Source organism: Dryobates pubescens, chromosome 25 (genome assembly GCF_014839835.1).
Source record: "Dryobates pubescens isolate bDryPub1 chromosome 25, bDryPub1.pri, whole genome shotgun sequence".
Lineage (NCBI taxonomy): Eukaryota > Metazoa > Chordata > Aves > Piciformes > Picidae > Dryobates > Dryobates pubescens.
This window is the reverse complement of record NC_071636.1, coordinates 6,562,883-6,586,553: the sequence shown is the minus strand read 5'-3', so window position 1 is coordinate 6,586,553 and position 23,671 is coordinate 6,562,883. Positions and strand designations below refer to the sequence as shown.

At 48.0% G+C, this 23,671-nt stretch overlaps 1 protein-coding gene across 1 annotated transcript in view; it reads left to right on the top strand.

The window, feature by feature from the left end:
• Positions 1-10,308, top strand: part of PTPN11 (protein tyrosine phosphatase non-receptor type 11) — a 34,487-nt gene extending 24,179 nt beyond the window's left edge. The window contains exons 13-16 of the mRNA XM_054172836.1: positions 1,427-1,578; positions 5,329-5,441; positions 5,832-5,933; positions 7,112-10,308. Coding sequence (XP_054028811.1) covers positions 1,427-1,578; positions 5,329-5,441; positions 5,832-5,901 — 335 coding nt within the window. The 3' untranslated portion in view covers positions 5,902-5,933; positions 7,112-10,308. The remainder of the gene's footprint in view (positions 1-1,426; positions 1,579-5,328; positions 5,442-5,831; positions 5,934-7,111) is intronic.
• The last annotated feature ends 13,363 nt before the right edge of the window (positions 10,309-23,671 follow it).

Genomic DNA, 23,671 nt, shown 5'->3' with positions numbered 1-23,671 from the left:
AGATGCATCACAGTAAACCCATGGGAATAGAGGATTGGTTTAGTGATGCTGCAACTTAGGTCTGTGGGTTTGGAACAGAAGGGACTTGCTCTGGAAGACAAAGAAGGGAATTTAGCTGGAACCCAAGTGCTGAAATCCTGCTCCAGCTCAGCATAATAAAAACTACAAGCTGAGCATTGGCCAAGAGCCTGATTATGGTTTTGACTATTATTTCTATTATTTATTCATCTGTTTTTCTTTTTGCATCATTTATGAGTGCATGGCTGTCAGTGTACTCACAGGTGGTGAATTTGAGTGACTTTTTCTGAGAATGATGTTCTACTTGTCTATAGAATCACAGAGTTGTTTTGGTTGGAAAAGCCCTCTAAGAGCATCCAGTCCAACCATCAACCCAGCACCACTGTGGCCATTAAGCCATGTCCAAAAGTGGCATGTCCACACATTGTTTTGAACACTTCCAGGGATGGTGACTCTACCACCTCCCTGGACAGTGTGTTCCAATGCCTGACTACTCTTTCAGTAAAGAAGTTGCTCTTTATGCCCAGCCTAAACCTCCCCTGGCACAGTTTGAGGCAATAAACACAAACCTGGCCTGTATATTGAGCTAGGTTACCTTGCACATCGTCTTGGGGAAAAGGGTGAAGTGATGAACTCTTGTGCCCCAGGCCAACTTCCCACATTGTCACAGTTCTACAGATCATAGAATGACAGACTGCATTGGCATGGAAGGGACCCTTGAGGGTCATCTTGTCCAACCCTCCAGCAGTGAGCCTGGACATCTCCAAGTAGAATCATAGAACCAATAAGGTTGGAAAAGACCTCAGAGATCATCAAGTCCTACCTGTCACCCAACACCTCAGAGCTAACTAAACCATGGCTTCAAGTGCCATGTCCAATCCCCTCTTGAGCACCTCCAGGGACTGTGACCACCTCCCTGGGCAGCACATTCCAACGGCTAACAAGTCTCTCTGGGAAGAACTTTCTCCTCACTTCGAGTCTGAACTTCCCCTGGCACAGCTTGAGACTGTGTCCTCTTGTTCTGCTGCTGGTTGCCTAGGAGAAGAGACCAACCCCCACCTGGCTACAATCTCCCTTCAGGTAGTTGTAGAGAGCAAGAAAGTCTCCCCTGAGCCTCCTCTTCTGCAGGCTAAGCAACCCCAGCTCCCTCAGCCTCTTCTCATAGGGGTTGTGTTATAGGCCTCCCCCCCAGCCTTGTTGCCTCTTTGAACACCTCTTGAACTAGGTCAGGTTGCTCAGAGTCCCATCGAGTTTGACCTCAAATACCTCCAGATGTGAACTTTAGTAGCAAAGGACAAATCCTCTGTGTTAACCTTGCTTATTGTATTCAGCCGTGCCGGAAGATGAAACCAATCTCTCCTCCAAAGGCAAGTTTACTGTCCTTACTGTTGTGCTGATTCTCCCCTAGGTGTGGACTGTGACATTGATGTTCCCAAGACCATTCAGATGGTGAGGTCGCAGCGCTCAGGAATGGTTCAGACAGAAGCTCAGTACAGGTTCATTTACATGGCAGTGCAGCACTACATCGAAACGCTGCAGCGCAGAATCGAAGAGGAGCAGGTATGCTTGGCCTGAGTGGGCAGTGTTACAGGGCAACATGCTCTTACCCTTGGAACAGGGAGCAGAGCTGCTCTCAGAGTGGCTGGAGAGCGGCCAGGCAGAAAGGGACCTGGAGGTGCTGGTTGATAGTAGGCTGAACATGAGTCAGCAGTGTGCCCAGGTGGCCAAGAAGGCCAGTGGCATCCTGGCCTGTATCAGGAACAGTGTGGCCAGCAGGAGCAGGGGGGTCATTCCGCCCTGTGCTCAGCACTGGTTAGGCCACACCTTGAGTCCTGTGTCCAGTTCTGGGCCCCTCAGTTTAGGAAAGATGTTGAGATGCTGGAAGGTGTCCAGAGAAGGGCAACAAAGCTGGAGAGGGGTCTGGAGCACAGCCCTGTGAGGAGAGGCTGAGGGAGCTGGGGTTGCTTAGCCTGGAGAAGAGGAGGCTCAGGGGAGACCTTCTTGCCCTCTGCAACTACCTGAAGGGAGGCTGTAGCCAGGTGGGGGTTGGTCTCTTCTCCCAGGCAACCAGCACCAGAACAAGAGGACACAGTCTCGAGCTGTGCCAGGGGAGGTTCAGGCTGGATGTTAGGAAGAAATTCTTCCCAGCAAGAGAGATTGGCCATTGGAATGTGCTGCCATGTCTAGTTGAGAAGTGTCCCTGCCCAAGGCAGGGAGGTTGGAGTAGGTGATCTCTGTGGTCCCTTTCATCCTAAGCCATTCTGTGATTACAGAGCCTTGTGTTCTGGTGAGGTTCTGGTGAGTTTTAAAGTGACTTCAAATCTGTTGGCTGTATTTCTGAAATATGCTAGTCAAATTCAAATGCTGGGTGTTCTAACACTGAGTTTGAAGTCTTAAATAACATGTTAGTAAAGAGGGCTGGAAGTTTCAAGCATGAGTGTGGGCATCTTTTGTCCAACAAAAAACAGTCTGAGGAGTAAGATGAGAGAGCTTTGGAATCTGTGGTGATTGTCTAAGACTTTCACCCCACTCTTCCTGTTTAAGTACTTCACTCAAATTTCTGCACTCTTTAACCTCATTTTGTAATAAGGAACTGACATTCTACTCCCTGGTGCTTCCATTCTGTGCCCTAGCCTTTGGTCATCTGGAATTGGTATCTGTTTGAGAATGTCAGTATCTCCCCTCCTGCAGCTGGCTTGCTGCTCAGAAGGAGATAAAGCCCTGCAGGTGATGTAGCAGATGTGGGGAGGTGCATGGTTAGCATGGTGCCAGGTGTGGGATGTAATCCTTTAGAGATGGAGTGTGCCAGCTTGGGCTTGGCACTCCTGTCTACTTCTGGCTGCTCTGGAGTGTGGCAGAGCTTATTCTATATTTGCCTACATGATGTAGATGCACCAATGTTCAGCTGAGAGGATAGAGTCTTTATTCCTCTCCCCACGACAGCTGTTGTGTGCTCTGATGGTGATTAGACACAAAGTGAAGAACAACAAATCCCTCAGGTGTGCTTTTTTCCCTGGCTTTGTTGTCTCACTTCTCTTCAGAGCTGCCTCATAGCTCTGTGTGTGTGTAATTATGCAAGCCTTGTATCCTCAGCTTTTTGAATATGGCCTTTTTCTGCTGCTGCCATTTGCAGAGTAGATCCATAACCCTCTTGATTGTTGTGAAGGGCTTTGAGTGGTATTTTGGAGTGCAGCAGTGTATTTCTCCTGTGGTGATGAGGATCAGTTGGTTGTGTTTCATCCTCTCTTTCTGGCTCAGAAAGCACAGATCTAAAAGTTTTAAGAAACTGGAAATAGAACATGGCTTTACTGCAGGAGGTTTTGACCTATAAAGAGGACTAGTGGCAGCTAAGGGATAAGACTACAGAACTTTGCAGCCAAGAGCAAAGCTTTGTGGTGGCTGCAGGAAGTAATATCCTGAAAAAAAAAGCATGGTGAATTGGGAATGCTCCAAAGTGTGTTGGCTTTGGCTGAGTAGTAGAATACTGCAGCATGCTTGAATTTCACCTCAATAAGATAGTTTGGGAATGAAATACTGTGTTTGGAGAAACCTGCATTTCTGGAACCTTCTTATCTATGCTTGCTTTAATTAAAACACCTGGTGAAGTCAATTAGGCTCTCTCTGTAGGGGACAATCTGAGGTCCTGCTCCCTGTCTGAGGTCTGCTTTTCAGTCTGGATGAACACAAGCCAGCTCTGATAAGAAGTGAGGCAGTCACATTAGCTGGCCTGTTGTCATGCAGGCATGGACTTGAAGCAGGGGGTATGTGAATAGCTGCACATGTTCACATGGATGTCCCTGCTTTTTGTTTGTGCTCAGGATAACGTTATTCTGCTCTGCTAACATTCCCTCTTTGTTGCAACTGCTGAGAGCCTCCAGGTTTCAGGGAGTGAAATGTTGTGTTAAATGTTGTTTGTTGTCTTACAAGCATAGAAGAGAAGCAAAGTGAATTAGGTTTGGGGTTGTGGGGTTGGTGGTGGTTGGGTTTTTTTCCCCTCCTCACCTGTGGGAATGTGGATTTCTCTGATACCTAGGAAACAAGTTCTTGCCACATTTCTGTCCTGAATTAGAAAGGTCAGTTACAGGGAATTAGGGAAGAGAAGCCAAATACCTACTTTCCTTGGCTTGTTTAATCTGTTTCAGTCAGCTTAAGTAAGGGAAGAGCTGACTGATGCTTTTTAAATTGCTTTTACTTGAATTGTCATTCATCATGAAGCTGGGGTGTGTGTGTGTGTGTGTGTGGAAATCAAGCCCTAGCTTGGGGCTTCAGAGGGTTATTGTTAAGTGAGGTGTTTGTAGCCATAACACTGTGGAATGCAACAGTTTGAACCTTTTGTATTTTGTTTACATCTGATTGTTTTAGCACTGCCCTCCCAGAGCTGGAGTCTGTTGGAAAGCAATTTGTCAGGAGTAAGTAGGAGAGGAGAAGTTGAGGAAAGGGACAGAATGAGTTGAGCAAGTTCTGAGCCAGTCTCAGAAGGCCACCTTGGAAAAACTTCAGCCTCCACTGCTCTGCAGTGTTCTTAATGGAAACTCAGCAGCCAGAACTCCCCAGAGGCTCTGACAGCCCCTGCTGCAAGATTGATCCACGCCAGATATGTAGCACTTGTTTTGTGTTTCATGCTCAAACCCTCCACCCAAACCCCAGTACCCTGCAAAACTGAAGGGAAACTTAATTTCTGTGTAGGTTTCAGTGTATGCATGTGCTGAGAATGTTTGCCTTGAGAAGGAAGAAAACCATTTCCACTTTCATTCTTGGTGTAGCTTGGCTTTGCTGGAGCCTTCAGTATGGTTAGATGAATGCCAGCACAATTGGCTGCAGCTCATAACATATGCTGCAGAACACAAATAAACAGCTTGGGTTCTTTTTATATCAAACCTAATGGGTTAAGATGTTATTTTATTAGAGATCTTGCAAGCAGCGTCGTTACTCATTTGGCCACATCTCCAAGCTGGAAATAAGGTCAGTGGGAAGCCCACAGGCTGATGCTGTCTATTAAAGAATGAAGTGTGGTTTCTTCTGCCAAGTCACATGAGGATTACATAGCAGGGCTGGTTCATGAGGTTGGTATAATCTACTGGAGATGGTGGTGGAAAGGGGAGTATGGAAAAGTGGAGACTTTGCAGGTCTTGTAACCAACAGCTAAAGGCCAACCTTTAGGCCTTATTCATGTTGTGTGTGCTATCTATGAAATGGAGCTCTCTTCTCCTCATAGACAAACCTTGTGTCACTTCTGCACTGCCTCAATGCTGGTTTTCTATTAGTAACTCAAAACCTGGCTTTGTGTTTTCTTGGTTTTCTGCTTCACAGAAGAGCAAGAGGAAAGGTCACGAGTACACAAACATTAAATATTCTTTATCGGACCAGACAAGTGGGGATCAGAGCCCTCTTCCACCCTGTACCCCAACCCCAACATGTCCAGAGTAAGTACACTTCAGTTGTTGGTGTGGAAGATTTGGACTGTACTGATCTTCAGGGGTCTCAAATGAGCACAAGCTATCACAGAGCCTGCCCTAGATTGTTGCCCTGTGTCTTGGTCTTATCATTAATGAGCAAAATGAGTAGTCACTGAATTTCATTATGGGTACAAAAAGGCTGCCCAGGGCAGTAGTGCAGTCTCCATCCCTGGAGAGGTTTCAGAGCCATGGAGATATGGTGCTGAGGGGGACCTGGTTTAGTGGTGAGCTGGCAGTGCTGTGTTAATGGTTGGATGTGATCATCTTAAAGGTCTCTTCCAACCTAAACAATTCTGTGATTTTTCTCAAACTAGATTCTTTGAGTTGTAAATGTATGTATGTATATTTCCATTTCAGAATGAGAGAAGATAGTGCTAGAGTATATGAAAATGTGGGACTGATGCAACAGCAGAAAAGCTTCAGATGAGAAGATGTACAGAGCCTTCCATGCAGAGGCAGGTATGTGTGTTCAGGAGTGTTTGGAGACAACGTGCACAAAACCAAACTGTCCTGAACAGAAGGAGAAAATTCTTTGGTGTGAGTGTGCTAGAGCCCTGGAGCAGGCTGCCCAGAGAGGTTTTGGAGTCTCCTTCTCTGGAGAGACTCCAAACCCTCCTGGACATTGTGATCCTGGGCAAGCTGCTGTGGGTGACCCTTCTTGAGCAGTGGGGTTGGACTGGATGGTCTCCCCTTCCAACCCCCCACGGTGCTGGGATCCAGGGATTCTTTTGGGGTGTTTGAATTCCAGGAGCTAATTGTGCTTGAGCTGCATCTCTGTCTACCCTTTCACTGTAAGGTGGAATACTGGCTCGGTAGTTTGGCCTTTGTTCTCTTGTCCTGACTCACCATTGACCTGAGCTGAGACAGTTTAAATCGCTAGATAAATTCCTAGACAAATTCAGAAGCCTGAAATTCTGTGTGCTAGCAAAAGCTGAGTAGCAACTGCAGTCTGAACTTCCCATGTCTCTTAAAAGTGATCTTTGCTCCTGGTTGATGTTTGAGGTGCATACCCAGAGAGGTCCAAAGAACATTTAATCTCCTGCTCAGCCTCATAAAAGATGTGATGAGCCAAGATACTGCTGTGCCTGCGTGGGGTGTAGTACTATTGTCACAAAAATTCAATCCTTGCTTTTGCAGGGAGGGAAAGCTGTGGATTTTCTTTGTTATATTTTAGGTATCTGTTATAATTTGGCTCTTGCAGTCAGACAGCTGAATATAAATAGAGTTCATTAGCTAAAAGGTTTATGTGCTACTTCACCTTGCTGTGAAACAGAAAGGAGTAACTTTAAATTTGAGGTGTCATTAGTCATTAACTTCTTCAGGATTCTAATCTCCAGCCTTTTGTCATCTTTCCCCCTGTGTTTTCAAGGGCCTCAGAAATCCTATTTTCTCTTTTCCATGTGGTAACCAAGTGTTTCATCCATTTAGTCCAGAGACCTTCTCCAAGTCAATACACAAACTCATCTTCTGCTGCCAAAGCGCCGTGCGGTTTAGAAGCAAAGTCTGAGACGTTTGGTTGAGTTTGAAGCCTTTCTTGAGCCAGAATGAAGCAATTCTGTGTGATGTCAGAATGAGAAATTACTGCTGGGTTTCTTTCCCTAAGTAATTCTTTATTTTCTTCTCCCTTCCTTTCCCAGAAATGAATATGTTTTTTAACAAGGTCAAGAAAGAGATGGAAGAAGCTTCACATGTGAAAAGTGAACTCTGAGGGCTTGGTACCTTTTGTATTTACGGTTTTAATCCTTCAACAGTAGGCAAATCTTCAGACCATCTAAAGATTGTTTCTCTCTCTTCCCTCCAATACCTGATTTACAGTTGCTCATTTTCCAAATAAAAGGAAATCCTTTCTACAATGTAGGCAACTACTTTGTAGAGTCAGTTTTGAATCCCACAGACTGTTGGACTGTCATCCATTTGTTTGTTTTAAATAGTATTTTTTTTGTCTCACTGTATGGCTGTTAGTTGGGTTTTCTGTTTTGGTTTCTCCTTATTTGAGCAGTTGTGGGATTATTTTTGTTGTTGTTTTATTTCATTGCTGTTGTTGTTGTTTTGGGGGGGTGGTGGTGGGAGAGCAGTGACCTGGATAAATTCATTACACTAATGTAAAATATTGATGGGAACAAGGCTTGCTTGTTTGAAACCAGTGGATCACCAGTGTGAGTAGAATCAGCTCCATGATAAAATTAGTCCTGATACATTTCAAACTCAGACTGAGTTTCACAGGGGTGAATGGTTATTGATATGAAGGTGCTTTTTTGTGATCATAGGGTGGCTTAGGTTGGAAGGGACCTTAGAGATCATCTGCTTCAACATCCCCGCCGTGGGCAGGGATGCCTCTCAACCAGACTTGATAACTGATGACTTTGATTCCGACGTAGCTGGGTGGCTGGATGGGCTGTGTTTAAGTTCATTAGGCAAGGTAGCCTTTACACCAAACAAAATTTCTTTTGCATGGTCTTTACCCAATCCAGAAAATTGCTGTATCTCTCAAAGGACACATTAGTGTAGTGGTTTGTGAGGACACTGCCTGTGTTCGTTTGTCTGTGCTCATCTGTTAAGCAAGAGATTGAACTTGTAGGGTTAAGGTATTGTAAAAAGTCACCTGATGACACCTTGGCAGCATATTCAAAGCAGTGAAACATGTAACCCACTGTGCAGGCTGCTACCTTAGTGTGAGGCAACCCTCTTCCCCTTCTGCTGGGGAGGTGGAAGGTTGAACCTTCTGGTCTTTTAGTCAGGCCTTATGCTAGGGTGAGGGGCTGAATCAGCATGGGGGAAGCAGGGCATGGAAGCTAGCTATCCACTCAGATTGCCTTAGCTGAAAGGGCAGCACAGGCAGCAAGGCCAGCAGGCTCCTTTGGTTCCTCTCATCAGGCAGGAGTTAATTACTGTTCTACCTTGAAGTGCCTTTCAGAGCTGCATGGAATTTGCTGTCCCTATTCGATTAACAACATCACATCCATCTGAAACCACTTCAGATCCTTGTCAGTGAGACAAAGTCCTCTTCTAGTCTCTCCAGAACAAAGAGTTGCTGTTAAGCTGCCAGTTAATTGGGTTTCTTCCCTTTGCTCTGTCCGGTTATCTGGACCAGGCTCCCCTGGAAGCCACGAGCACCTGCACATGGCAGAGCTGGCCCTTAGGAGGGGGCGCTGGTGGGATCTTTCCAACATCTTTCCCCATATTTCTGGGGAAATTCTGTGACCTCAGTGGTGTTGAGGAATTATTGCCATTTTCATATAGTGGCTGCAGCTGGTGAATGCTGCATGAAAGGCTGGATGTGAAGGGGCAGGGTCTGTGAAATGATGCTGAAGCCCGGTCTGTTGTTACTGCAGCTTTGTGAAAGGTTAAGTGGGAGATGACATTACCTTTTCCTGAGAGTGCTTTGCTAAATCAAATATTTGAACACTTTGTTTGAACTGAATGAAGGTGCTTCTTTAATGTTGAGCAGAATTTTGTTTGCCAATTGTCCTTTTTGTCTTTGGAGGCTTTGGGTTCTGTTTCGTTGTTTGTTTTTCTTTTCCTTTGGAACTCCTGTCACCAGCATACCATAATATGTGTTTTAATGTCATAGCCTTATGCTCTAATCATAAAATACTTGTGCCCTTTCAGGATCTAAAGCTTTTTAGTCAGGATGAGAGAGAAATCTATTTGTTTGGTAGTGAGATACCTATTTGACACCACCTGCTTCCTCTCCTGCCCTTGTTCACACCTTCAACCTGCTGAACAGGCCTGGCTTAGAAGTGTTGGGATTTGTATAGAGCTGTTGACAGCAATTCAGTGTTGGTGTAAAACTGTGCAGAGTCAGACAAATTCTACACTTCATACATTCTGGGGAGGTGGAACATGTGTTCCAGTTTGGAGCTGTTGTGCACCAAACCGAACAGTCAGGGGAAAAGGTCCGGAGAAGGATCCTGGATGAATCTGAACTGTTTGTGAACTCAGTTAATGTGATGTGTCTTAAAAGATTGACCTGTATAAGCAGCAATCAGTTACATGGCCAACATCAAGTTGCCTCTTATGACCTCATTTCAGCTGGTTAGAACCTGCCACTGTAGGGTGGTTTTTTTTCCTTCCTTTTTGCTTTCCTTTTGTTTCTTGGAGCCAGGGAATTCTTACTGCAGAATGTGTATTAATCCTGGGCAGCATATGGTGGAAGAATGTCAATGAGGAGGGGAGCAGAATCTGAAAGATTGTGAAGAAATGCTCCTCTGGTGACTGGAGCATTACACCCTCCTGAATACCAAAGGGGAGACCTTGCAGAATAAAAATCTCTCTGCCTTTCCTGCACCAGCAAGAGAGGGATGGTTCTTCAAGCAGCTTTTGCATGATTTCAAGCAGTGGCTGGGGTTTGTGACAGGTGAAGCAAGAAAGAGAAATGTCCTTTGGTTCAGGGGAGGAAAGTGAATGTGGGTTTCATGTGTTTCTAGTGAGTTTGTAGAGAACAGAATTTTTCAGTGTTGATTTACAAGCATTGGCTGTATCAGTGGAATGGGAAAGGGATGCAGTTCTGAAGTGTTCTGCTGTAGAAGACTCTATACCACAAGGGAAACTTTAACCCAACTCCTAAGGCACAATGACTTATGGCAGCATGAATGTGCTGCAGGCTTCATTTACTGAATGTTTGATAGCAACCACTTCCATTTCAGCTAAGTGTTGCTGGGGCTGATTGGTTCTCCTATTAATCCTGACCAAAATTTCCTTTTTCTTCTTGAGATCATAGAATGGTTTGGGTTGGAAGGGACCTTAAAGATCATCTAGTTCCAACCTTCTGCCATGGGCAGGGACACCTCCTACTAGAGCAGGTTGCCCAGGACCCCTTCCATCCTTGGCTTGGAGCCTCTCTGGGCACCCTGTTCCAGTGCCTCCTCACCCTCACAGGGGAGAATTTCCTCCCTAGCATCTACTCTAAATGCAGCTTCTTCCAATTTGAAGATGTTTGAAACACAATTAACCAGGATACAGCTAACAAAATTCTAGAACCTGTTCCCCTTTTCTTTTTTTTTTTCTGTTGTAGGGATGGGGGGGAGGAAAAAAAAATCACAGCTGGTACTAGGATGTGTGTCAGGTTCTGAAGTTTATTTTTCTTACTGGGGTTTTCCCCCCCCCCCCCCCCCCCAACTTCATTATTTCAAATTAATTTTTTTCACTTCTCCCTTTTAAATAGTGAAAGGTGATTAATAATTTCCAGCCTGTTTATTTATGACATTATTGTGATGATGGGTTTTATTCTTATAGTACTAAAGACTAATGGGGAAAAAAAAAAAGGATCCTCTTCTTAGGTGGAGTAGACCTTGCATTTATGAGTTTTGGTTTTGTTTGGGGTTTTTTGTTCTTTCCTGCAATGTATGAAGTATTGTACCAGAGTATTAAATGAAATGTAATATTTTATTGAGAAATTTCTATCCTTTAAAAGGAATACACTCTAGGATGTCATCAATTTGATGTGAATCATGTACATGTTGGTAATGAGCTGTTTTATTATGCACCTCTAGTGTTTCAAAGGACTCACCCCTCTTGCCTTTTTGCCCACCTCCATTCTGTAGACCCATTTTACCAGTTGTCAAAAATGTGACATTAAAAAGAATAGCTCCTGTATAGAAATATTGGTGGTTGTCCATTTGTTCTCTGTGCTGGTGTGTGTGGGCCTCAGTTCTGCTGCTCTGCTAGCTGCCCTTGGCGGGTGTGGGGTTTGTTGGGGGTTTTTTCTTGCCACGAAGTTATAGTATCAGGAATAAAATATCTGTAAACAGCAGAACTTCAGGAAAAAAAAAGGGGGGGGGGGGAAGAAGAAAGAAAAAAAGAAGGGGAAAAAAATCAAAGAAAGAAAATAAAGAAACCTCTTTTCCTTCAGATGGTTTGTCAGTCACTCTGTTCTCCAGAGCTGAAGGCATTGTCTGAGCGCTGACCTTCCAGCCCAGATCACAGCGTTTGGAGCTGCACCACTGAGCCTCCCCGTGGGATGAGCTGCTGTGGGAGAGAGCAGCTGTCCTTCCTCAGAGCCAGCAGAGCAAAACCTACACTAAATATAGAATTATAGAACCATTAAGGGTGGAAGAGACCTTTAAGATCATCGAGTCCAACTACAACCCAACTACCATGACCGCTAAACTATATCCTGATGTGCCTCATCTCCACGCTTCTTGAGCACCTCCGAGGTTGTGACTCTACCACTACCCTGGACAGCCTGTTCCAGTGCCAGCTGGCTGCCCTGTGGAAGGTTCTCTATGCTGTCCAGGTACTGCCTCTCCAGTTAGACCTCCATGCCTGGAGTCCTGCACTTGAGTCCCTGTGACAACCTGCTTTCCCTTTCCCCTTCCACCTCCAGCTGGCTGGAGTCAGATGAAGGAAACAATGACCCCCATTGTTTCCTTCAGGATTTTGGAACTTGATGTGAAAGATGAGCTGGGATGGGGTGGGGATTGGGCCCTTTCCTTCGTTGTTTTTTTTTTTTTAACCTTCTGTTAGTGTATAATTGATCCACTTTAATTGGGGAAAATGAAGGACAGTCCTGTTCTTTATCCACCTCACACTGTGTTGCAACCAGCTCTTCTGGGGGGAGGAAGAAGCAAGCTGTTGCTCTCACTCCTGCTGCTCCACCTATCCAGACATTTAATCTCCTGCACCATTTATCTTTGGGACTCTGCTGTTGCCTCAGATCCTTTTATGCCAGCACCGTGCAGTGACTCAAAAGAGGGACTGGTGCTTTGAAAGGGAGCTGGCTGCACCCCAAGCTCCTTGCTGCCAGCTGCTGCTACCATACTTCAAAACCTGTAAACATTTCTGACTCTGTAGCACTTGGAACTAGACAATTCCAAAAATGTCATGTCCTACCTGTTCCCTAGCCTGCAGCAGAAGAGTGTTCCTGTGTCCCTAGGCATTGCATGTCTAATTTTGGATCCATTAATGCTGCTTTATCTTTCAGCTGGTGGAATCACAGAGTGGTAGGGATGGGAAGGGACCTCTGGAGATGGAGTCTACCCTCCCTACCCAGGTAGGTTCACCTAGCAAAGGTCAGCACAGGAACATGTCCAGGTGGGTTTGAAATGTCTTCAGAGATGGAGAATCCACCAGCCCCCCTTGAGGGCTCACATACCTTTAAATTCAAGAAGTTCCTCTTTGTGTTTGGATGGAACTTCTTATGTTCCAGTTTGTGCCTGTTAACCCTTTGTCATGTCACTGGGCACCACTGAAAAAAGCCTGGTGCCATCCTCCTGACACCCAGCCTTGAAATATTGATCAGCATTGATGTGTTTCCCCCCCTCAGTCTGCTCTTCTCCAGAATAAAAAGCCCCAGTTCTCTCAGATGATCTTTAAGGTCCCCTCCAACCTAAACCATTCTGGGAATCAATCAATCACCCAGTTCTAACCCCCCTGTCATGGTCAGGGACACCTTGCACTAGAACAGCTTGCTCATGGGCCCCATCCAGCCTTCCCTTGGAACCTCCAGGAAGGGGGCATCCACAACTTTTAGGGCAACCTGTTCCAGTGTCTCCCCACCCTCACTGTAAAGAATTTCCTCCTAATCTCCAGTCTGAATCTCCCCTCTTCCATCTCAAAGCCATTGCCCCCTCATCCTATCTCTACAAGCCCCTGCAAAAATTCCCTCCCCAGCTTTCTTGTGGGTCCCCTTCAGGTACTGGAAGGTTGCTCCAAAGTCTCCCTTGGGCCTGAGTAGCTTTGCTGACATGAAGAGTTTAGCATGCAAGGAAATGATCCACTAAGCATTAGCTGTCCCCTTGATGCTGCTTTTGGGGCTGAGCCATCCTGCAGCATTTTAGGAAATAAATACTGTGTGTGGTAAGAAGATGAGCAGGGCTGCTGCAACGCAGAGCAAATAGCAGCTGAGGCTGTAGTAAAACAAGCTTAATCTCAAGGCAATGGTGGAGCCTGGAGATAATCTACTGAAATGGCAGGATGGAGGCCAGGGCCCTGTGGTTGAGTCCCCTGCAGATTCAGGGAGCAGCTGAATTCAAATGAGGACAGGAGCTATCTGGAGCAGCTTGGTTTTAAGGCGATTATCCCGCAGAGGAAGACTGTTTATGTTTATGAAGGCATCTAACAGGTTTTTGTCCAGCTCTGTGCATAGCACTGGGTTCATACATTCATGTTGTTACTCTTTTGGTGCTGGGAAGAACTGGAGCTACTCAGCCTGGAGAAGAGAAGGCACTGGGGAGACCTTAAAGCAGCATTTCATTATCTGAAGGGAGGCCTATAGGAAGGCTGGAGAGGGGCTGTTTAGAAAGAGCATGGAGTGACAGGGTGAGGGGCAATGGCTTGAAATGAGCAGGGTAGGTTTAGGTTGGATGTTAGGAGGAGGTTCTTCACAATGACGATAGTGAAACACTGGAACAAGTTGCCCAGAAATGTGGTTGAGGCCCCATCCCTGGAGACGTTCAAGATCAAGCTTGGTGTGGCTATGGGCAGCCTGCTCTAGTTGGAGATGTCCCTGCTGACTGCTGGGGTGCTGCACAAGATGACCTTTGAGGGTCCCTCCCAACCCAATGCGATCTGTGAGCATTGGTCCAGCCTGAGAACTTTGCCAAAGACCCAAAGCCATAGTGATAGAATAGACTAGAATAGAAGAAACCAGGTTGGGAAAGACCTTTGAGATCAAGTCCAACCTCTCACTCAACACCATCTAATCAACTAAACCATGGCACCAAGTGCTACATTCAGTCTCCTCCTAAACACCTCCAGTGATGGTGACTCCACCACCTCCCTGGGCAGCACATTCCAAAGGCCAATCTGACTGTGTAGAACTGCTTCCTAACATCCAGCCTAAACCTCCCCTGGTGCAGCTTGAGACTGTGTCCTCTTGTTCTGGTGCTGGTTGCCTGATGTGGTGACACTTCCACAGGATGTTAGGGGTTGGCAGGGGCCTCCAAAGATCATCAAGTCCAACCCTCCTGCTTTCTCCCAACCCGTGGTGCTGTCTTTTTGCTCGCCCTGTGTTAGGGCTGTATGACCAGAATTTATTCTCGCGGCGCTCAGAGTGTTTATCCAAACCTAGATGATTGGATACTGCTCAAGGACAAGTTTGTTATCTCCATAAAACCTTGAAACTTTGGCTGACTTTCTTCAGCAGGAAGGTCTGTGCAGTTGGTGTTTATGTCAGGTGAATGCTGAAGCGTGTCTCCTGTTAGACAGGCAGGCGTGTATGTGCATCACACCGCTCTGATCCTGGGAGGAGAGGAGCTGGATGGCCCTGGAAAAAACAAAGATGTCCTTCAATCCACCTATTAGCTGTTCCCAAAGAGAATGTTTCTCCCAGCACATCTCTCTTGGTAGAACTGGTGCAGATTGGGCTTTCAGGGGAGCAATTCCTGTTTCATGTCCTGGTGTATTGCCCCTGGTGGTGCTTTTTAAGCCTTCATGTCCCATTCCCTTCGCTTGGGGTGGCCCTGGAGCCCCATCACACGGAGCTTGTGTTTCACATCTCTGAAATCTTCCTTTTGCCTGCAGCTGGAGCCTGAGGCTCAAATGTGTTGTCTATTCTTCTTCTTTTTTCCCCCTTTTTTAATGGGTGGGAAAGATCCCTTCAAAGGCTTCTTAGTATTCTTGGTTTCCTCACTGAGTGAGACTCGGCATAACAATTCAGAGATTAAACCCTTTGATTTGGAAACTCCAGCTCTCCCAACAAAGTCTTGGATGGGCTGCTCCATTTTCAGTGTGCATCATCTTGACAACTCACTGTTCCTTTTGGCTGAGTGCAGATTTGCTCCTAATGGAGGAAAGCACTTTGGGTTCTCAGCTGATGCTTTCCTCAGGTTCCTTATTTGTGTCGCTGGATGTGAAATGGGAGGGGGAAGGAACCCTCTGGTCTCTGGTGTGCTGGAAATCATGCTGCAAAGATGTTGTGATTCCTCCTGGTCTCTTTATTTAATAGTGCTATGTCTGAGTTTAGTTTATGATTGTTTCTTCTGGCCACAATGTTTAATTTTATGGCTTTGTGACAGCCTTGTGTATATTTACAGCTGCAAATGAGAGCAGCAGAGATACAAAGTGCTGCATCACAAAGAGGAGAGAGAAATAATGTGCAAGTGGTGGCTTTTTCAAACTGCTTGATCTCACTTTATCCTCTGCATTTAGAGTGTGCATTTGTAAGTGGGTGAGTGTCCTTCTGAAGGAAGGCAACAGCTCTGTCATCCCTGATGGCTGCTGAGCTGTGGGTTTGCTGAGGAGCTCAAGGGCTGGTTAGTCAAGACTGAGTGAGTGGTCTAGAAAACAGGTCTAGTGAGGAGCACCTGAGGGAGCTGGGCTTTTTTTTCAGCCTGGGGAAGAGGAAGCTGATGGGAGGCCTCATTCCTCTCTACAGCTTCCTGAAAGAAGGTTGCAGTGAGGTTGGGGTTGGTCTCATCTCCCTAATACCAGCTGATAGAAGGAAAGGAAATGGCCTGAAATTGTGCCAGGGGAGGTTTGGGTTGGAGACTAGGAGGCATTTGTTTCCTGCAGAAGTGGTCAGGCATTGGAAGAGGCTGCCCAGGGAGATGGTGGGGCTACCATCCCTGGAGGTGTTCAAGAAATGTGTAGGCATAGCACTTTGGGACATGGTTTAATGGCCATGGTGATGCTGGATTGGGAGTTGGACTGGATGATCTTAGAGGTCTCTACCAAATGAAACAGTTCTATGATTTTATGATTAATTGCTCTCATTATTAATTCTGTCCTCAGCTCCTGCTCATTTGCAGCCATCCTGGCTTGGTCTGTGCCTATTTGTCCACTCTGAACTTCCCATGTGAGCTGCCTTCCCTATGCTTCTGGCTTCCTTTGACAGCAGCTTATCCTACCAGTGGCACTGTGGAGTGCCCACTCTGTCTTCCCACAGAGACCTGGGGCTGTTTAGCCTAGAGAAGAGAATGCTGAGAGGGAATCTTCTCAAGGTTTACAAATACCTTAAGGATAAGCATCAAGAAGAAGGGGCCAGTCTCCTTTTGGTGGTGCCCAGTGATAGGATGAGGGTCAGCGGGCACAAACTGGAACGCAGGAAGTTCCACCTCAACATTTCATATAGCTGAGGAGAAAGCTGCTTTAATTGGGGTGTTCTTTGTGCAGGCAAACAGCAAACCTCCCCAGCACTTCACAGCCTCAGAAGCTTGCAGCTTAGCAAGTCCTTCCCCCAGCAGTGGCAAGCTCTGAGTTTTGCTGTTCACCACCTCAACCAGTGTGCTGTCAGTGTGCAATCTGCTCTCCTTCATTCCTTCCATCTCCTGCAGTCCTCTTGTTAATCACAGCTGTTTGCAGTGACTTGTGCTATCGTAATTAACAGCCTTTCTGCAGGTTGCAGTCAATTCTCATTCCTCATGGCTCATGAGCTCAGGGAACTGCAGTACTTCCAGAGCTGGATTGCTTTGCGCTGCTGTCCCTGCACATGTCCTGCAGTAACCTCGGTGTAGCCTTCAGCTTCCTGGTTCTGTGATCCAGGAGAGGGCTGTTGTCCCCCTAATAAAGAGATCTGACTAAATACTCTGGAGTTTGAAATCAGTCCCTAAGGGTTCTCCCACAAGGTCCTGTCTGAAAGTTAACCTTTTGATTCATAGCAGCTCATAATTGCACAAATCATCAGTGGCTGAGCTGAATTTCTATTAGCTTTGGTCCATTTCCCAGGCCTAGATCTGCATCATGATGGCAGTGTCTGGACAATCTGCTCCTGAAATTCAGTTAATTCCATCAAAAGGCTCTGAGTAGTGACTTGTGTTCACTTTTGGGCCACTCACTCCAAGAAGGACATTGGGCTGCTGGAGTGTGTCCAGAGAAAGGCAACAAAGCTGGTGGAGGGTCTGGAGAACAGGGCTGGTGAGGAGCAGCTGGAGGAACTGGGGTTGTTCAGCCTGGAGAAAAGGAGGCCAAGGGGAGCTCTCACTGCTCTCCACAACTGGTGCCCAGTGATAGCATGAGGGGCAGTGGACACAAAATGGAACCTAGGAAGTTCTGTCTCAGCAGGAAAGACTTCTTTGGTGTGAGGGTGCTGGAGCCCTGGGGCAGGCTGCCCAGAGAGGTTGTGGAGTCTCCATCTCTGAAGAGATTCCAAACCTGCCTGGACATTGTGATCCTGGGCAACTTTGCTGTGGGTCACCCTGCTTTAGCAGAGGGGTTGGACTGGATGATCCCCTAGAGGTCCCTTCCAGCCCCCACCATGCTGAGATTCTGTGGCAGGGGAGCTGGGAAGACTGATGTTAGGAGGGATTTCCCACCCCGGGGCTCAGAGCCTTTTTTTATCTCCTGTTTCATGAAGGATGCAGGAAGAAGGGCTGTGGTCATTGTGGGATCCTTTCTGCAAGCCTTATTCCCCTTTCTGTAGCTGGTGGCTGAGTGTTTCTGACATGCAGCATGCTCAGTGTGATCAGAAGCACTGGGGAGAGGCTTTGTTCCAGTCTGTGCTGCAGAGGGGCTGACTGCGTAAGAGCCTGCAGGCTCCTGCCTCTGAATGCTTCAAGCTCCACTGCAGGAGCTGCTTTAACACCTTCAGTTCCTCCCTGCTTTGGGGCAATGGGTTAAGTTAATTCACTGACTGGCTCTGGCTCTCCTGAGGTTGACTCTCAGAGACATGGGGAATAATAAACTGTGCTGGCTTGTCAGGTATATTGTGCAAATAAGCACTGTGGAGGTCTCAGACCTTGACTATTACCCCAGCGGGCACCATCAGTACCTGGTGTGAGATGGTTATGTATGGTTCACCTGCCTGGATTGCTGACTTGGCTCCCCTGGAAGCCTCTTTGCTGGAGCACAGAGGTAATTTTGCACTCTGGTGCTGTCAGGCCTGGTGAGGGCTTGCTGAGAGCCCTGAGCATCGCTTGCTGTGAGCCCCAAGTGTCTTTTGAGGAGGCTGTGAGCAGCGTTTGCTTCAGCATCCCTGTGCCACCACCACACCATGGTTACCCAGTCCCTTCACAGCACTGAGTCTCGCTCTCACATGCTTTTGTCTTGACTATTTGTGTGTTAAATGTGCAAGGGGGGAAAAAAGGAATGAAGGAATGGGTTTGTGTGTTCCATGACAGACCCTGTCTGCCCTCCCTTTGGCTGGAGGCTGTGTCTTGCTCATGGTGTCCTCAACACTTTGGGACATGGGTTTTGTGCTTGGATCACAACAGCCCCGTGTAGGCTCCAGGCTTGGGGCAGAGTGGCTGGAAAGTTGCCTGGTAGGAGAGTTGCTGGGGGGTGCTGGTTGACAGCAACTGAAGATGAGCCAGCAGTGTGCTCAGATGGTCCAGAAGGCCACCAGCATCCTGGCTTGGATCAGTCACAGTTGTAGCCAGGAGGAGTGGGGAAGTGTTTGTGCCTCTGTGCTGAGCACTGATGAGGCTGCACCTTGGGTACTGAGTTCAGTTTTGGGCCCTTCACTGCAAGAAGGACCTTGAGATGCTGGAGAAGCTGTTGAAGGGTCTGGAGGAACAGGGCTGGTGAGAAGCAGCTGAGGGAGCTGGGGTTGTTCAGCCTGGAGAAGGGGAGGCTGAGGGGAGACTTCATTCCTCTCTACAACTCCCTGGAAGGAGGTGGGGGGGATCAGTCTCTTCTGCCTACTATCAGGTGATAGAAGGAGGGGAAATAGCCTGGAACTGTGCCAGGGGAGGTTTAGGTTGGAAATGAGGAAAACTTTCTTTGCTGAAAGAGTGGTCAGGCACTGGAACAGGCTGCCCAGGGAGGTGGTGGAGTCCCCATCCCTGGAGGTACTCAAGAACTGTGTGGACATGGCACCTGGGGACAGGGTTTGATGGCCACGAGGGTCTTAGCTTAATCGTTGGATTGGGTGATCTTAGAGATCTTTCCCAACCCAAACAACTCCACGACTCAAGGTTCAGCAGTGATGTGCAGGCACAAAACGTGCCACGTGTGCCCTCAGTCTGGGGCTGCTGGCTCTCTCTATTAATAGTCATTTCCTCACCGAGGATTTTTCTGCTTCCCTGCACTTAGGGAAGGTTGCTTTCAAATCCCCCTTCCTATCACTCACGATAAATGGTGTGTCAGCTCCGGGATAAATAGGCAGGCTGGGAACGGTGTTGCCATAGCAACGGAGGGATTGCAGTGATTGGTATCCATGGCGATCGCTGCTAAATTCCGAGGGGTTGGAGAGAGGCTTCCTTCCCCAGCCTCGGCGGCGTGCCGGCGGCGGCGCTGGGGAACGGAGCGCGGCGCTGGGGCAGCGCTTCTGGGAGGGGGCTTCGTCCCGCCTGAGAAAGGGAGGAGAAGCTTATTCGGAGGCTCTTCAGGCGCTGCTGCGTCATGTGGCAGAGGGGACGGTGGCAACAGCCCCGTTCCAACCTTCCCGGGCCGAGGGTCACGGAATTGTAGAATGGTTTGTGTCGGAAGGGGCCTTGGAGATCATCTGGCTCCAACCTCAGAGTCCCAGCGTGGTGGTCGTGCTCGGCCAGGGGGCCTGGGGTCTGCCTGGCTTCGGGGGGCACAAGCAGAGCAAGAAGTGGTGAAGCTGCAGCTCACCCACCCTACCAGCACCAGCCTGGGATGTGCTGCCCCTCTTTTACAGAATCCCAGAATCCTAGTGTGGTGGGGGTTGGATGGGACCTCTGGAGATTATCCAGTGCTACCCTCCCCCTAAAACAGGGTCACCCACAGCAGCCTGTCCAGAATCACAATGTCCAGGTGGATTTGGAATCTCTCCAATGAAGGAGACCTTGCAGTCCCTGGGGGCTCCTGTGTGGTGGCCACTTTTGAGGCCACCTGGCCCCTGGAAGGCAGGGCTGTGTGTTTGAGAGGATGAACAAAATACCCAGCGCTGTCTTTCCAGGCCTGTGATGATGGGAACACCTTTGGAGAGCTGTGGATGGGTACAGTGCTTAAACCTGCTGTGGAAGCTGGTTTATGGCACGGATGTACGTTGACCTGTGTGGAACAGGGCTTTAGCAGTGCACCTCCCTTGCCCCTGTTGTGTCAGAGGGGTTTTAATTGCCTCTGTCTTCTCCATACCTTGCTATAGTGGCTTTGCTTTTGCTCCCCATAGAGGAACAGCCCACATGGAAATCACCCTGTGAGCTGGGAGGGATGCTCCTGGCCCTGTCACACAGAGCAGTGGTGGGAAGAGCAGCCTGGCACCATCTGGGTTCTGCTTCTGCTCCAGCAGACCCACTAGGCTGGGAAAGCTCCTGAGGATGTGGCTTTGCCATCCTCCATGGCCTGGCGAGGCAAGCACTGCTGTGTTTTGGCATGGGCTGGGAACAAACAGGTGGAAAAATCCCTTTGCTGTAAGCCCTGTGGTGGGGGAGCTGGCAGAGGAGCTGGTGGGTGTCCATACCTGCAGGCAGCAATGGTTGATGAGCTGGTGGCTTGGTGCTGCCTCCTACAACCCTGTTACTGTGAGAGGAGCAGGAGCAGCTGCTGCCCACTTCATTAACTGTCCCATCCTGGCAGGGGGCTGGGAAGCTTCTGCCATCAGTGCCAATGAAAGACCTTTCCAAAATGATCCTGGACCAGGCAGGAATTAATTTGATTAGCAGGGATGGAAAACATCAGAAAACTCTTCCTTGGAGACCTGGCTGGTGGGGGTGGCTTGGTTTTCATTTTGTATCTCCAGAATGCAAATCTTTAACCTGCTCACTTGGAAAAGGTCCATGTAGCACAAACAAGGGGCAGGTGAAGGTCTGCTCAGCTCCATCTGTCAGCACATCTCCCCCTGGCTGGGCTCAAGGACAGCCCTGAGACCCTCAGGCAGCCCTGGAGGTCCTGAGAACCAAAACCACCTTTTAGTTTTTTTGCCTAGAGTAAAAAGAGGAAAAAGTAATTTGGGGAAAAGCAGCTGGTGAGCTGAGTCTTAGTGGCTGGTTTGGTTTAGCAGGGGGAATGTCTCCTTCCACCTCTTGGTCCAAATACCCTTCTTCTGAGCCAGAAACCCTCTGCCGTTTTTCACCCCAGGCTTCACCTTCTGTCAGTGCCCTGTGATGCAGGGCTGGGTGTTTGTTCATCCACTTTGTAGGGAAATGCCTCCACCTTTGCTGGCAGAGATGCACTGAGGACATGGAGAAGAGGACACTGAAGGATGAAGTGCTTTGTAGGTCCTACAAAATAACAAGTTTGTGTGATTACACTTTGAGCTGTGATCTTGTAAATGCTTCCATGCAAGACAAACAGCCTGGAGAAGAGGAGGCTCAGGGGAAACATTATTGCTGCCTACAACTACCTGAAGGGAGGTTGTAGCCAGGTGGGGGTTGGTCTCTTCTCCCAGGCACCCAGCATCAGAACAAGAGGACACAGTCTCAAGCTGTGCCAGGGGAGGTTTAGGCTGGAGGTTAGGAAGAAGTTCTTCCCAGCAAGAGAGATTGGCCGTTGGGATGTGCTGGCCAGGGAGGTGGTGGAGTCACCATCACTGGAGGTGTTTAGGAAGAGCCTGGATGAGGCACTTGGTGCCATGGTTTATTAGATGGTGTTGGGTGATAGGTTGGACTTGATGATCTCGAAGGTCTTTTCCAGCCTGGTTAATTCTGTATTCTGTAACACTTCCAGTGCAGGAAGCTTTTTCCTTGCTGTGTTTTTAATTGAATTATAGAATTGTTTTGGTTGGAAAAGACCTTTAAGATTATCAAGTCTGTTCTCCAACTCTACCAAGTCTGGTGCTAAAACATGTCCCTCAGCACCACATCTCCACATCTTTGAAACCCCTCCAGGGATGGGGATTCAACCACCTCCCTGGGGACCCTGTTCCAGTGTTCGAGAACCCTTTGAGTGAAGAAGTTTCTTCTAATATCCAACCTAAATCCTCCCTGCTGCAACTTGAGGTAGCTTCTTCCTATCCTATCACTTCTTCCATGGGAGGAGGGACCAAGCCCCACCTGGCTCCAGCCTCCTTTCAGGGAGTTATAGAGAGCCAGAAAGTCTTCCCTCAGCCTTCTTTTCTCCAGGATGAACAACCCTGGTAGCAAACACTTTTACTTTGCTTTTCAGCATGATTGTGCCAGGCATTGAAACCCTCACTGACCTTTGTGCTGGGTTTGGTGAGCTGACTCCTGCTAGCCCTGCTGAGTGCTGTTTACTCTACAGCAAACATTGTTTACTTAGAGGCTTTCTGAGGGCATCCTCCACTGCAGCCTGACCTGGAGGCTGCAGCTTTCTGCTGCAATCTCCTGGGTTGTTCTCCATGTGGTGGCTTCCCATCAGGCTGACATCTATGACCACTTTGAACACGCTCCACTCCATCAACTGATGAGGCACTGGGGATAAATATTGTTTATAAACACAACCCACTTGACCTCGATAGGCTGCGTTAGTGCCGCTTCGCCTGCTCCGCGCCCGCCCGTAGCGCCTGGCTGGTCCCCCGCCGCCTCCCACCAGCTGATGTCATTTGGGGGGCAGTCACCACCAAGGGCAATGTTTTCTACCTGCTTCAGATGTTAAATGCCTCGATGTTTTGAATGGAGATGTAACCTCTGTCTGTGTGCCCAAAGCCAGCAGCACTGAAGCGTGCGAGCCGCTGGAAAGCTCCGTAGCGTTTTAGGATGGATGCTTGCGCTGCTGCGAGAAGGAGGGAAGGATCTCCAGTGCCTGCAGCATTTCCCCATCTGAGGAGGTGTGGTGGGTTGTTGTGTTTTTTTTTTTTTCTCCTTTTCTTGGGAATACATCAACTTTGGCACACTCCAACTGCTGGGGTTCCTCTATTTTTGTCATTTAGGGCTAAAAAATGAAGTGTGTGCTCGTGGCGATGCCAACGTTCCGCCGAGTTTGTTAAAGGAGCTTTTGATGAGCTGATCTGCACAGGGCTCTTTCCAAGCTGCTGGGCATGATAAACTGCTGCAGTTTGGCCTGTCACGGGGATAATTGGTTGGCATTATGAATCATAAAAGTGTCTTCCCCCCCTGGAATTGTGTCCTGACACTTGATTTAATTTTTCTTGACATCACATCCATTACATTGTGTTGCTTCAACCTCCGGAGCTGCATTTGCGTGCTGGGAGTCATAGAAGCCTAGAATGGTTTTGGCTTGGAAGGGACTCTAAAGATCATCTAGTTCCAACCACCCTTCCAGAGGCTGGGACAAATTCTACTGGACCAGCTTGCTCAAGGCCTTGTCCAACCTGGTCTCGAATGCCTCCAGGGAGGGGGCAACAGGTTGCTTGAAGAGCAAAGTGGCTGTGGGTGGGAATGTTTGCTCTGTGTGGAGGAATCTCTTGCTGAATGAGCTAAAATGGTATAAAAGTGCTGGTGAGGAAGCAAGATTCTCCCTCCTGCTCAAACCTGCAGGAGAAGCAGCAACTCTGC